The sequence below is a fragment of the Anarhichas minor genome, unplaced genomic scaffold (genome assembly GCF_050575085.1).
Source record: "Anarhichas minor isolate MPS153535 unplaced genomic scaffold, ASM5057508v1 ptg000061l, whole genome shotgun sequence".
Lineage (NCBI taxonomy): Eukaryota > Metazoa > Chordata > Actinopteri > Perciformes > Anarhichadidae > Anarhichas > Anarhichas minor.
In genome coordinates this window covers 452,501-467,500 of record NW_027466507.1, presented here as the reverse complement: position 1 = coordinate 467,500, position 15,000 = coordinate 452,501, and the positions used below count along the sequence as shown (strand labels likewise).

Genomic DNA, 15,000 nt, shown 5'->3' with positions numbered 1-15,000 from the left:
GGATCCAGACGGTTCCATGGTGCTCGGGGTGGGGGGGCAGCGGAGGTCTGGGCTCACGGACAAAGAGGACCTGGTGGATGGAGACTCGTTGAGATGGTCGATCAGAGGAGCAGCTGTTGTTGTTGGGGATGGGGGATGGGGGGGGGGGGGGGGCAGTCACTTCCTGTCTGGCCGTCGGTCGTCTCACAGTTTATTGTCTCCTCACATTTCTGCGACCCCCCCCCCCCACACACACACAGGCTTTACCTGCCGTGACCTCTGACCTCTCTGTGGACTCACCTGGAAGCATCTCAGCTTCACAGGAAACATAAAAAATACTGTGGAGGGAGGAGGACGGACCAATCAGAGGGCAGCGTTGGGACTGACGCTGCATCCTCAGACTCCTCCTCAGTGTGTGTGTGTGTGTGTGTGTGTGTGTGTGTGTGTGTGTGTGTGTGTGTGTGTGTGTGTGTGTGTGTGTGTGTGTGTGTGTGTGTAAATACTGTACAGAGGAATTATTTTAAAGAGCCTGTTGGATGCTGTTGGATTTCCTACTCTTCTTCTTGTCTGGTAGCCTCTGCCTCTGTTTTTCTACTGTTGTTGATCTGATATTAAACCTGTAGCTGGTGGAACGGCGCCGCGCTCAGACTCCTTTATTAACATATTAACAACCTAAAACATGATGATGATTTTAGGAAGTGGACGTAGTCGTGGTGACGTCACCCATGAGTCTGGCCAAAAAACAAATACAAGAGGGTACATCCCAAGTCTCTTAATTGTCGTTTCCTCACTCCTCGATCCTCGCTCGAACCGGAAGTTGTTCTGCTCCGCCGTATCCGCCGTAAAGCTCTTATTTCTGCTCTGAGGAGGGAGGAGGGAGGAGAGAGGAGAGGATCTCTGAGGAGCCATGAGCGAGGACCCACGAGAACAGACTTCCAGGGAGTGTTTTAACGGCCGACACGCCCCCTCATTGTTCATCAGTCATGTGATTGGACGCTGCAGCTGATCAAGCTGTGATCAGCTGATCCTCCGTCATCAGAAACAGACGTCGCTTCACGTGACGCAACTGAGGAAAGGACGTCTCATGTCTCTTAAAACATATTTCCTCATTCCTCTCTCCTCGCATGGTTTCCTCCATGCATCCCTGGTGGGAGGGACTAAGACGCAAGGAAAGGACCCAAGTGAGGGAAACGGGGATGCAGTTAAGAGACTTGGGATGTGCCCCATGACAGCCAAAATGCCGTCGCCATCTTTGTTTTTTGGCCGTCGCCATCTTGGTTTTTATTCTGTCGCCATCTTGGTTTCTGGTCGTCGTCATCTTGGTTTTTGGAATCAGAAGTGACACAAGGGGGCGGAGCTAAGCACAATCAAACACTGAATAAGACATGTTTAGGACTATAATTGTTACAATTATCTTTGAAGTGAAAACGCAAAGTGAAGAGTTAAAGATTTAAACGGCTTCATGACGCGTTCACGTCCCGTAAAATCCAGTTCCATGTTTTTATTAGAAGCTCGTTTAAATTCTTGTTTTATTCTAATTCCTTTAAATATAAAGTCGTCAGTTTGAAACATCAGAACTAGACGTTTTATAACAGTTTTATAAGATTTACTAATCAATTCATTTCAGATCTTTTTACTACAAAAACATTTCAGCTTTTAACAAATGATACATTCGAAACAATAAAGAAACAATAAACCAGGTCTCATAGATAAACATCTAACTCGTCATTTATTCCATATATTTGATTTCCTTCATCTGGAGTTCAGCAGGTTTTCATCTTTTTGTTTAATTATTATAACTTGTATTACTAGATGATCTCTTCCTGTGTTATAATCAATGTTTTATTTATAAAAATAACAAAAATATATTCAACCGTTCTCTCATAGAGTTATTCCAGAAGCTCCGTGGTTTGTTTCCGCGGTCTGTTGTAATGTGGTGGTTCAGCCACAGGGAGGCGCTGCTGCTCCGCTAAACGTCTCAGCAGCAGATTAATGAAAGAGACAGTTCACCAAAATCACACAAAAACTGTATTTCCTCATAACCTCACGTTTTTTCAAGTTATGCAAATAGTTTTTTTTATTATAATTTTGTACAGCTCTTGTTTGAGTTTCTGCCTCCAGCTCTAAACCTCTTCCTCTTTCAGGTTAGAAATATAAAATATAAAACCATCTCCTCCCTCCTCACTGCTTCTGCTACTCAGTGTCTACTAAACGTCAGATGACGTCATGAAATGTGGTTTCCTCCTCGGTGACGACACACACAGACCAGAAGAAACGAACCCAGAAGATCTGCTTCTTGAGTCTGAAACGTGTCTCATGTTTTCATGTCGATGTTTTACTAAAATATTCAGATGGTTTTGATTAAAGCAGAAACAGCAGCTGAAGCTCAGTGTCTTCTGACTTTACGGTCGTTGATCATCATAATAATAGTAATAATAACACATTTAATTTGTATAGGGCTTTAAAGGTACTCAGAGACACTTTACGGTAAAAACAGGAACAATAAAAGCATTTTTTATTTAAACAAAATACATCATTATGTGTTTAATCACATGACCACACAGCACACCTGAGAACAGGTTCACTGACCGACAGATCTCCATCTCATCAAGTCTTTACTGTCAATAACAATAATGTTTGTTTATTTGTTGTTTATAATGCTGCTTTATAATCAAGACAAATAAAAAGTAGTTAAAAGGTTGTTTTTTAAATTAGATATAAATTACAGGCCTGATATCACCTTTCCCATGCTTTTATTTTTTTCATGTATCGTGCTCTTATCGTGAAGGCCACTTCCTGTCACTTCCGGTTCAGAGTCTGTTGAACGGTGTGAACTTGATGGTGCTGGTCCAGCGGACGACCAGCGGCTCCGCTCCGGTCCGTGTGTCCGTGTCCTCGGTGCTGCCGGACGGACCGAGTACCTGCAGTACACCTGCGGACCTGATTGAAGACTGGACAGTACACACAGGTAGGACCGAGTCTGTTGTACAAAAACTGTGAAATGTGTGAGGAGACGCTGCTGCTGATGGTGGGAGTACTGCAGGTACCTCAGTAGCAGTACTATCACGTTAAATACTGTGATAATGAGGTATTAGTATAAGCAGTAGCAGTAGTACTAGCAGTACTGGGAGTAGTATTTTTAATATTGAGGCTGGTAACTGTAGTAGTGGTGGAATGTTAAGATGTACATTTACTCAAGTACATTAAAAAGAGTATTAATATAAAATATAATCAAATAATAAATATACAAAAATATAATATCAGCTGCAACATTGTACAGATACTTAAATATAATATAATAAATAGTATTATGCATAATGAGTACTTTAAGTATATTTTGATGTTTATACTTTCGTACTTTTACTGTAACCGAGTATTTCTACATTGTAGTATTTCTATGTTTACTTCATTAAAAGATCTGAGTACTTATTCCACCTCTAAGTATGTTAAAAGTACTCATGATGCAGAATAGTAATATTATTATACTTTTATATTTATTGATGCATTAATGTGTTCATCACTTTAAAGCCGGAGCTCCTTTTAATACTTTTACTGCAGGTACTTTAATCTGTAATAATACATCATTTATTAATGGATTATACTATGTTTTAATAATCTCAATCTCTTTGGGAACAAAAAACTACAGTAAACACATGTACCTCTGAGATGTAGTACAGCATAAAGTACAACATGTACCTCTGAGATGTAGTACAGTATAAAGTACAATATGTACCTCTGAGATGTAGTACAGTATAAAGTACAATATGTACCTCTGAGGTGTAGTACAGTATAAAGTACAACATGTACCTCTGAGATGTAGTACAGTATAAAGTACAATATGTACCTCTGAGATGTAGTACAGTATAAAGTACTATATGTACCTCTGAGATGTAGTACAGTATAAAGTACAACATGTACCTCTGAGATGTAGTACAGTATAAAGTACAATATGTACCTCTGAGGTGTAGTACAGTATAAAGTACAATATGTACCTCTGAGATGTAGTACAGTATAAAGTACAATATGTACCTCTGAGATGTAGTACAGTATAAAGTACAATATGTACCTCTGAGATGTAGTACAGTATAAAGTACAACATGTACCTCTGAGATGTAGTACAGTATAAAGTACAATATGTACCTCTGAGATGTAGTACAGTATAAAGTACAATATGTACCTCTGAGATGTAGTACAGTATAAAGTACAATATGTACCTCTGAGATGTAGTACAGTATAAAGTACAATATGTACCTCTGAGATGTAGTACAGCATAAAGTACAATATGTACCTCTGAGATGTAGTACAGTATAAAGTACAATATGTACCTCTGAGATGTAGTACAGTATAAAGTACAATATGTACCTCTGAGATGTAGTACAGTATAAAGTACAATATGTACCTCTGAGTATAGTGGAGATAAAAGTGGAAATACTCAAATAAAGTAGAAGTAGCATAAAGCAGTACTTTAAAACAGTACTTTAGTAGATGTACTTCTCATAGTTTTCAGCAGTAGATGAATCAGATGAATATGAATTGTGTTTTTAGAGGAATAATATTTACTTATGTTTTGCATAGATTTAATTAAAGAGGATTCTGCTGCGGTCTGAAAACACTGATGACTGGTTTCACCAGCAGAGCATCAAATATCAACGATGACGTCATCGGTCTAGATGATATTCTGTCTCTGGTACTTTAATTATGAAGTATTCAACATATTTATACAACTTGTTAAAAGAACACAGTGGTAAACAATTCTAAAATGTTAATGACGCATCAAAATACATAAGGTTTGAACAGAAGAAACAAACTGAAGTTATTTATATTATCTCCGCCAGGAGATCATGTTTTTGGTCGTGTGTGTGTGCGTGCATCTGTCCATGTCTCCACAGCTAATCTCTCATACTCCTCTACGGCCTCTTTTCATTGGCCCATTGTTGGCTTCTAGATCTACACTCTTAGAAATAAAGGTGCTAAGAGCTCTGGAGACTAGTTAGTTAACTAGTCAGCTCTGGAGACTAGCTAGTTAACTAGTCAGATCTGGAGACTAGCTAGTTAACTAGTCAGCTCTGGAGATGATAAGCTAGCTAACTAACGAGCCTGCCATCATCTCCGTATCTCCATCTGGTCTCCCTACGGTGAAGTAGTCTACCAGCAGCCCTTTCTCTTTTATTTTGAAGGACTGACACAAAACCTGATAATGTGTGTGTGTTAAACCTGCTCTGTCCTCCTCAGTTAAACTGTATGTGAGTGAGACCTGATGTTTGTCCAGGTCACTAATCAGTCACCTGCTCCACACAGGTGGTCCTCACAGGTGGTCCACACAGGTGGTCCTCACAGGTGGTCCACACAGGTGGTACACACAAGTCGTCAACACAGGTGGTCCACATAGGTGGTCCTTCATTCGTCATGCAAACAATCTGACTTCTGTCTGTTTTTCATGTAAACAGATGTAAACAGGATGTAAACATGTAAACATGTAAACAGGATGTAAACAGGATGTAAACATGTAAACAGGATGTAAACAGGATGTAAACATGTAAACAGGATGTAAACAGATGTAAACAGGATGTAAACATGTAAACAGGATGTAAACATGTAAACAGGATGTAAACATGTAAACAGGATGTCAACAGGATGTAAACAGGATGTAAACAGGATGTAAACATGTAAACAGGATGTAAACATGTAAACAGGATGTAAACAGGATGTAAACAGGATGTAAACAGGATGTAAACAGGATGTAAACAGGATGTCAACAGGATGTAAACAGGATGTAAACAGGATGTAAACATGTAAACAGGATGTAAAGCAACTTCGTGACGCTCCAACATCAGCGTGGACAAAAAACCTGAAACTGAGTGACGGACTCCTCAAGATGAATCAATAATCTGATATGATGCAGCACATATTGATCCGTTTATTGATCCCCAAACTAAAAACCAAAAAAGGAAATCAGTTGATTCTGTAGAATCACTGAATGTCTGAGAGATGACTTCATCTGAACCTCCTCATGTTGCCATGGAAACAGAGGAGAGAGAATATCCTCGGCTGTCTGTGTGTGTGTGTGTGTGTTTGTGTGTGTGTGTCTGTGTGTGTGTGTGTGTGTGTGTGTGTGTCGGTCACATGTTCGATCCGATCTGGGCGTCGTCACAGCTTCAGATCAAAGGTTTTTCTCCTCGGACCAATCAGAGCTCTCCCTCAGCGACGCCCTCTGACGGAGTACTAGTACACAAAGTACTAGTCGAGGTACCACACTGGACACTTGGACATTATCCAAGATACACCCCACACAAGCCGGAAAACACCCACTTGTTGATCGTCAACCACTCAAAACAAGGTTGATTTCCTGGAAGTGCTCACCACCACAAAGGACAGACAAACATCATGTCCTATGTTTTTTGATTCTGACCATCTGGACTTGTCCAGGGACTGCTGTGAAAGGACAGCTGACAACATGGGAAAGCCCGAGTGACAGCTTGGAGAGACAGCTGACGGGAGGGAACAGACCCCAATGGGGCCGTCATGGGCTAGCTACCCATGGCAGCAGTCCCCAACGCTGGTTCAGTTAGTTGGAGACACCCGCTAAATGCTACGACAAGCGAGAGCGGGGGCGCAAGATGGCTCACAGACTGACAACCCGGTAACAGACCCAGGAACGGACACGACTACTCACAAAGAGAGCACGGCACATGAAATAACCACAACAGCAGCAGGACACAAGCTTCAGGTGTGCATTTGTGGTTGGGAGAAAGTAACATCAGCAATAGGCCTGAAGATCCACCAAGGGAGGAAAAGGTGCTTGAGAGAGCAGAGACATGGGCCTCGCATTGACCAGTACTTCTTACGAAGCAGCCAGTGAAATCAGTCGAGTGAAGCACAGCGACGGGACACAAACCGAAGAAGAGGTGTTTCTGTTCTACAGTAAAGTCTCTCGTGTTTCATCTCTTCTTCAGCTCGCTGGATGTTGGTCACACTTCTATATTTAGAAGCTTGTTATCTGAAGCTGCATCTCTCGCTCTCCCTCCCACTTCTCACTCTCCTCCTCGTCATCTCACAGTCTTTTAGAAACACTGTGGTACAATTTTTAAAAAAAGCTTTATTTATAACACCGTGCGGTGACGGAGCTCCATGTTGCCCTGACAACATCGGGACTGATCTAAAACATAAGTATTCTCCTCGCTTGAAAGCTTCTTCTTCTGTCCTCCTGAACCCTTTTCAGGCCGATAACGATGATGTCAGAGAATATGGATCAGAGTGATGACATCAGCCTCCTGCACCCCCATGAGGTGGAGCCCCCCAGGGAGGAGGACGGACACTGCCCCCTGCCCTTCAGGTGAGTGACTACAGTTCGCCGCTTCCTCCGTGATAAACCTCTCAGCCAAACCGTAAACCTGAAATCACAAATTAGCCTCAGAGGGCTTTTCAATCTGTACACATGTGACATCCTCTGTCCTGGGACTCTCACATCAGAACAGGAAGAACTCCCCCAAAAACCCTTTAACGGGGAGAAAAGAGGAAGAACCCTCAGAGAGCAACAGAGGAGGATCCTCTATCAGGATGTGTGATAGATGTCGTGTGTACAGAATGAACAACATTCAATACAAATTACATCAGAATCAGAAACTCGGCTCGGTGTCGTAGCGTTAACCTCCGCAGGCTAACTATAAACCTGAACCAGCTCTAACTATAAACCTGAACCAGCCCTAACTATGAACCTGAGCCGGCCCTAACTATAAACCTGAACCAGCCCTAACTATAAACCTGAACCAGCCTAACTATAAACCTGAGTCAGCCCTAACTATAAACCTGAACCAGCTCTAACTATAAACCTGAACCAGCCCTAACTATAAACCTGAGTCAGCCCTAACTATAAACCTGAACCAGCCCTAACTATAAACCTGAGCCGGCTCTAACTATAAACCTGAGTCAGCCCTAACTATAAACCTGAGTCAGCCCTAACTATAAACCTGAACCAGCCCTAACTATAAACCTGAGTCAGCCCTAACTATAAACCTGAACCAGCCCTAACTATAAACCTGAGCCAGCCCTAACTATAAACCTGAACCAGCCCTAACTATAAACCTGAACCAGCCTAACTATAAACCTGAGTCAGCCCTAACTATAAACCTGAACCAGCTCTAACTATAAACCTGATCCAGCCCTAACTATAAACCTGAACCAGCCCTAACTATAAACCTGAACCAGCCTAACTATAAACCTGAGTCAGCCCTAACTATAAACCTGAGCCAGTCCTAACTATAAACCTGATCCAGCTCTAACTATAAACCTGAACCAGCCCTAACTATGAACCTGAACCAGCCCTAACTATAAACCTGAGCCAGTCCTAACTATAAACCTGATCCAGCTCTAACTATAAACCTGAACCAGCCCTAACTATAAACCTGAGCCAGTCCTAACTATAAACCTGATCCAGTCCTAACTATAAACCTGAATCAGCCCTAACTATAAACCTGAACCAGCCCTAACTATAAACCTGAGCCAGCCCTAACTATAAACCTGAGTCAGCCCTAACTATAAACCTGAACCAGCCCTAACTATGAACCTGAACCAGCCCTAACTATGAACCTGAACCAGCCCTAACTATAAACCTGAACCAGCCCTAACTATAAACCTGAGTCAGCCCTAACTATAAACCTGAACCAGCCCTAACTATGAACCTGAACCAGCCCTAACTATGAACCTGAACCAGCCCAAACTATGAACCTGAACCAGCCCTAACTATAAACCTGAGCCAGCCCTAACTATAAACCTGAGCCAGCCCTAACTATAAACCTGAGCCAGCCCTAACTATAAACCTGAGTCAGCCCTAACTATCAACCTGAACCAGCCCTAACTATGAACCTGAACCAGCCCTAACTATGAACCTGAACCAGCCCTAACTATGAACCTGAACCAGCCCTAACTATAAACCTGAACCAGCCCTAACTATAAACCTGAGTCAGCCCTAACTATAAACCTGAACCAGCCCTAACTATGAACCTGAACCAGCCCTAACTATGAACCTGAACCAGCCCTAACTATAAACCTGAGCCAGCCCTAACTATAAACCTGAGCCAGCCCTAACTATAAACCTGAGCCAGCCCTAACTATAAACCTGAGTCAGCCCTAACTATCAACCTGAACCAGCCCTAACTATGAACCTGAACCAGCCCTAACTATGAACCTGAACCAGCCCTAACTATAAACCTGATCCAGCTCTAACTATGAACCTGAACCAGCCCTATCTATAAACCTGATCCAGCTCTAACTATAGACCTGAACCAGCCCTAACTATAAACCTCATCCAGTCCTATCTATAAACCTGAACCAGCCCTAACTATAAACCTGATCCAGCTCTAACTATAAACCTGAACCAGCCCTAACTATAAACCTGAACCAGCCCTAACTATAAACCTGATCCAGCTCTAACTATAAACCTGAACCAGCCCTAACTATAAACCTGATCCAGCCCTAACTATAAACCTGATCCAGCTCTAACTATAAACCTGAACCAGCCCTAACTATAAACCTGAACCAGCCCTAACTATAAACCTGAGTCAGCCCTAACTATAAACCTGAGTCAGCCCTAACTATAAACCTGAGCCAGCCCTAACTATAAACCTGAGCCAGCCCTAACTATAAACCTGAGTCAGCCCTAACTATCAACCTGATCCAGCCCTAACTATAAACCTGAACCAGCCCTAACTATAAACCTGAGTCAGCCCTAACTATAAACCTGATCCAGCCCTAACTATAAACCTGAACCAGCCCTAACTATGAACCTGAACCGGCCCTAACTATAAACCTGAGCCGGCCCTAACTATAAACCTGAACCGGCCCTAACTATAAACCTGAACCAGCCCTAACTATAAACCTGAACCAGCCCTAACTATAAACCTGAACCAGCCCTAACTATGAACCTGAACCAGCCCTAACTATGAACCTGAACCAGCCCTAACTATAAACCTGAACCAGCCCTAACTATAAACCTGAGTCAGCCCTAACTATAAACCTGAACCAGCCCTAACTATGAACCTGAACCAGCCCTAACTATGAAACTGAACCAGCCCAAACTATGAACCTGAACCAGCCCTAACTATAAACCTGAGCCAGCCCTAACTATAAACCTGAGCCAGCCCTAACTATAAACCTGAGCCAGCCCTAACTATAAACCTGAGTCAGCCCTAACTATGAACCTGAACCAGCCCTAACTATGAACCTGAACCAGCCCTAACTATGAACCTGAACCAGCCCTAACTATAAACCTGAACCAGCCCTAACTATAAACCTGAGTCAGCCCTAACTATCAACCTGAACCAGCCCTAACTATGAACCTGAACCAGCCCTAACTATGAACCTGAACCAGCCCTAACTATAAACCTGAACCAGCCCTAACTATAAACCTGAGTCAGCCCTAACTATAAACCTGAACCAGCCCTAACTATAAACCTGATCCAGCTCTAACTATGAACCTGAACCAGCCCTATCTATAAACCTGATCCAGCTCTAACTATAGACCTGAACCAGCCCTAACTATAAACCTCATCCAGTCCTATCTATAAACCTGAACCAGCCCTAACTATAAACCTGATCCGGCTCTAACTATAAACCTGAACCAGCCCTAACTATAAACCTGAGTCAGCCCTAACTATAAACCTGAGTCAGCCCTAACTATAAACCTGAGCCAGCCCTAACTATAAACCTGAGCCAGCCCTAACTATAAACCTGAGTCAGCCCTAACTATCAACCTGATCCAGCCCTAACTATAAACCTGAACCAGCCCTAACTATAAACCTGAGTCAGCCCTAACTATAAACCTGATCCAGCCCTAACTATAAACCTGAACCAGCCCTAACTATAAACCTGAGCCAGCCCTAACTATAAACCTGAGCCAGCCCTAACTATAAACCTGAGTCAGCCCTAACTATCAACCTGATCCAGCCCTAACTATAAACCTGAACCAGCCCTAACTATAAACCTGAGTCAGCCCTAACTATAAACCTGAGCCGGCCCTAACTATAAACCTGAACCGGCCCTAACTATAAACCTGAACCAGCCCTAACTATAAACCTGAACCAGCCTAACTATAAACCTGAGTCAGCCCTAACTATAAACCTGAACCAGCTCTAACTATAAACCTGAACCAGCCCTAACTATGAACCTGAACCAGCCCTAACTATAAACCTGAGCCGGCTCTAACTATAAACCTGAACCAGCCCAAACTATGAACCTGAACCAGCCCTAACTATAGACCTGAACCAGCCCTAACTATAAACCTCATCCAGTCCTAACTATAAACCTGAACCAGCCCTAACTATAAACCTGATCCAGCTCTAACTATGAACCTGAACCAGCCCTATCTATAAACCTGATCCAGCTCTAACTATAGACCTGAACCAGCCCTAACTATAAACCTCATCCAGTCCTAACTATAAACCTGAACCAGCCCTAACTATAAACCTGATCCAGCTCTAACTATAAACCTGATCCAGCTCTAACTATAAACCTGAACCAGCCCTAACTATAAACCTGATCCAGCTCTAACTATAAACCTGATCCAGCCCGAACTATAAACCTAAACCAGCCCTAACTATGAACCTGAACCAGCCCTAACTATAAACCTGATCCAGCTCTAACTATGAACCTGAACCAGCCCTAACTATAAACCTGAGCCAGCCCTAACTATAAACCTGATCCAGCTCTAACTGTAAACCTGATCCAGCTCTAACTATAAACCTGAACCAGCTCTAACTATAAACCTGAACCAGCCCTAACTATGAACCTGAACCAGCCCTAACTATAAACCTGAACCAGCCCTAACTATAAACCTGAGCCAGCCCTAACTATAAACCTGAACCAGCCCTAACTATGAACCTGAACCAGCCCTAACTATGAACCTGAACCAGCCCTAACTATGAACCTGAACCAGCCCTAACTATAAACCTGAGCCAGCCCTAACTATAAACCTGAACCAGCTCTAACTATAAACCTGAACCAGCCCTAACTATGAACCTGAACCAGCCCTAACTATAGACCTGAACCAGCCCTAACTATAAACCTCATCCAGTCCTAACTATAAACCTGAACCAGCCCTAACTATAAACCTGATCCAGCTCTAACTATGAACCTGAACCAGCCCTATCTATAAACCTGATCCAGCTCTAACTATAGACCTGAACCAGCCCTAACTATAAACCTCATCCAGTCCTATCTATAAACCTGAACCAGCCCTAACTATAAACCTGATCCAGCTCTAACTATAAACCTGAACCAGCCCTAACTATAAACCTGAACCAGCCCTAACTATAAACCTGATCCAGCTCTAACTATAAACCTGAACCAGCCCTAACTATAAACCTGATCCAGCCCTAACTATAAACCTGATCCAGCTCTAACTATAAACCTGAACCAGCCCTAACTATAAACCTGAACCAGCCCTAACTATAAACCTGAGTCAGCCCTAACTATAAACCTGAGCCAGCCCTAACTATAAACCTGAATCAGCTCTAACTATAAACCTGAACCAGCCCTAACTATGAACCTGAGTCAGCCCTAACTATAAACCTGATCCAGCCCGAACTATAAACCTAAACCAGCCCTAACTATGAACCTGAACCAGCCCTAACTATAAACCTGAACCAGCCCTAACTATGAACCTGAGTCAGCCCTAACTATAAACCTTATCCAGCCCTAACTATGAACCTGAGTCAGCCCTAACTATAAACCTTAACCAGCCCTAACTATAAACCTTATCCAGCTCTAACTATGAACCTGAACCAGCCCTAACTATAAACCTGAGCCAGCCCTAACTATAAACCTGATCCAGCTCTAACTATAAACCTGATCCAGCTCTAACTATAAACCTGATCCAGCTCTAACTATAAACCTGAACCAGCCCTAACTATAAACCCGAACCAGCCCTAACTATAAACCTGATCCAGCTCTAACTATGAACCTGAACCAGCCCTAACTATAAACCTGATCCAGCCCTAACTATAAACCTGAACCAGCCCTAGCTATAAACCCGAACCAGCCCTAACTATAAACCCGAACCAGCCCTAACTAACTATATGTTTTGTTGGCAGCTAAACATGTATATTTAAAGACTCTAGATTAAGGCAGTAGTAATTAAAGAACCATGACGCCTGCTGGTTTGGTATGAATACAGATACGTAGCTCTGTGTGGAGATACTTCCTCTCACATATTACGTTCTCACCAGAAAAGAGAAGTAGCAGTTTATGTTTCGACCTGAGGAAACAGATGTGCGTCGGGGCTGCAGGTGTAGACCTGGACGAGGCTCACAGCTGGATATTGTGCAGGTGGATCCAGATGTTGTGGACACACACACACACTCACACACACACACTGAGTTAACATGTGTGTGTTGGTACTGATGGCTGCAGGAGACTCACTGGTGATACAAGACGTGAGCAAACAGTATGCGGATGATTCACTTCCAGATTGCTCCCCCTCGTAATCAACCGACTCCCTCATTAGTCCTGACAAAGAGAGTGTGTGTGTGGGGGGGGGGGGGGGTGTTTGGCGGGACATAAAAGATGAGGAGACGTGCAGGACACACAATACACAGAGAGGAAAGCCTCTCTCTGCTCTGTCATTCCTGTCACGTACGAAACAAGCTGCAAGGAGACGCTGCAGAATCACAGGCTGAGAGTGTGTGTGTGTGTGTGTGTGTGTGTGTGTGTGTGTGTGTGTGTGTGTGTGTGTGTGTGTGTGTGTGTGTATATCTGTGTGTATGTGTGTGTGTATCTGTGTGTGTGTGTGTGTATCTCTGTGTGTGTGTGTGTGTGTGTGTGTGTGTGTGTGTGTGTGTATATCTGTGTGTATGTGTGTGTGTATCTGTGTGTGTGTGTGTGTATCTCTGTGTGTGTGTGTGTGTGTGTGTGTGTGTGTATATCTGTGTGTATGTGTGTGTGTATCTGTGTGTGTGTGTGTGTATCTCTGTGTGTGTGTGTGTGTGTGTGTGTGTGTGTATATCTGTGTGTGTGTGAGTTTGCCTGCAGCACGTGGATTCAGCTCAAGTTTCCAGGCAGCAGAGCTCAGAGAGGCTGATGGAGGTGTGTGTGTGTGTGTGTGTGTGTGTGTAAAGCTTTAATTCACCGTCGCTGACAGGAAGCTATTGTTCCCTTAAAACCCACAAACAAACACTGAAACACCAGGATTCAAAACGGGGAGAAATTAAAATGTATTATGATGGAAATAAATCTGTGAAAATCTTCTATTGAGAATCAAAAATATTTAATTGTTAAAAAAACATTTTCTTGAACAGAATGTAAATCCTCCACCGAGACAACTAAACACGACTAAACGTGACAAAACACGACTAAATACGACTAAACGCAACTAAATGCAACTAAACATGACTAAACACGACTAAAGACAACCACAATATAAGTTTTAAATAACAATTATTCCACAACAAGTCAGCTTTATAATTATGACCAGAATTCTACTAAAAATGTTAATGTGTCGGTGAAATTTTTTTTTCTGGGCTTTTTCTCATATTATATTTATTATATTATGTTATCTTGTATTGTATTATATTATATTATATTATATTACATTATGCTGTATTATATTCATAATATGAGTTGTATTTTATCCCTGTATATATTTGAACTTCTTCGACCCTCTTTCCTACTTGTGTGATTTTCTCTTTATTCATATTTAATGAAGATCGTTGTTCTTAACTTTAGTGAAATATAAATGTTCAGTGTGAACGAGCTTCTTTCTCTGCTCCACTTTCTCCTTTCAGCTCTGTTTGCATAATTACTTCTTTTATATCTGATGCGTGCGTGCGTGCGTGCGTGCGTGTGTGTGTGTGCGTGTGCGTGCGTGCGTGCGTGTGTGTGTGTGCGTGTGTGTGCGTGTGCGTGCGTGCGTGCGTGCGTGTGTGTGTGTGCGTGCGCGTGCGTGCGTGTGTGTGTGCGTGCGTGTGTGTGTGTCCCTGTGGACAATCACTCCTTTCACACACACACACACACTCTGCATGCTCCAGTGGA

The 15,000-nt window shown here is 42.7% G+C and overlaps 2 protein-coding genes across 5 annotated transcripts in view; both read left to right on the top strand.

Moving 5' to 3' along the window:
* The window catches only part of LOC142933464 (zinc finger protein 609-like), a 29,029-nt gene extending 28,414 nt beyond the window's left edge, over nt 1-615 (top strand). For all 4 annotated transcript variants that reach the window (XR_012947594.1, XR_012947593.1, XM_076077583.1 and 1 more), the window contains one exon: nt 1-615. This exon is cut by the window's left edge and continues 189 nt beyond it. The gene's annotated coding sequence lies outside the window, so the exon portion shown is untranslated.
* A 2,175-nt stretch (nt 616-2,790) lies between these two features.
* The window catches only part of gramd2ab (GRAM domain containing 2Ab), a 26,104-nt gene continuing 13,894 nt past the window's right edge, over nt 2,791-15,000 (top strand). The window contains exons 1-2 of the mRNA XM_076077544.1: nt 2,791-2,947; nt 7,199-7,312. Of these exons, the coding sequence (XP_075933659.1) occupies nt 7,209-7,312 (104 nt within the window). The 5' untranslated portion in view covers nt 2,791-2,947; nt 7,199-7,208. The remainder of the gene's footprint in view (nt 2,948-7,198; nt 7,313-15,000) is intronic.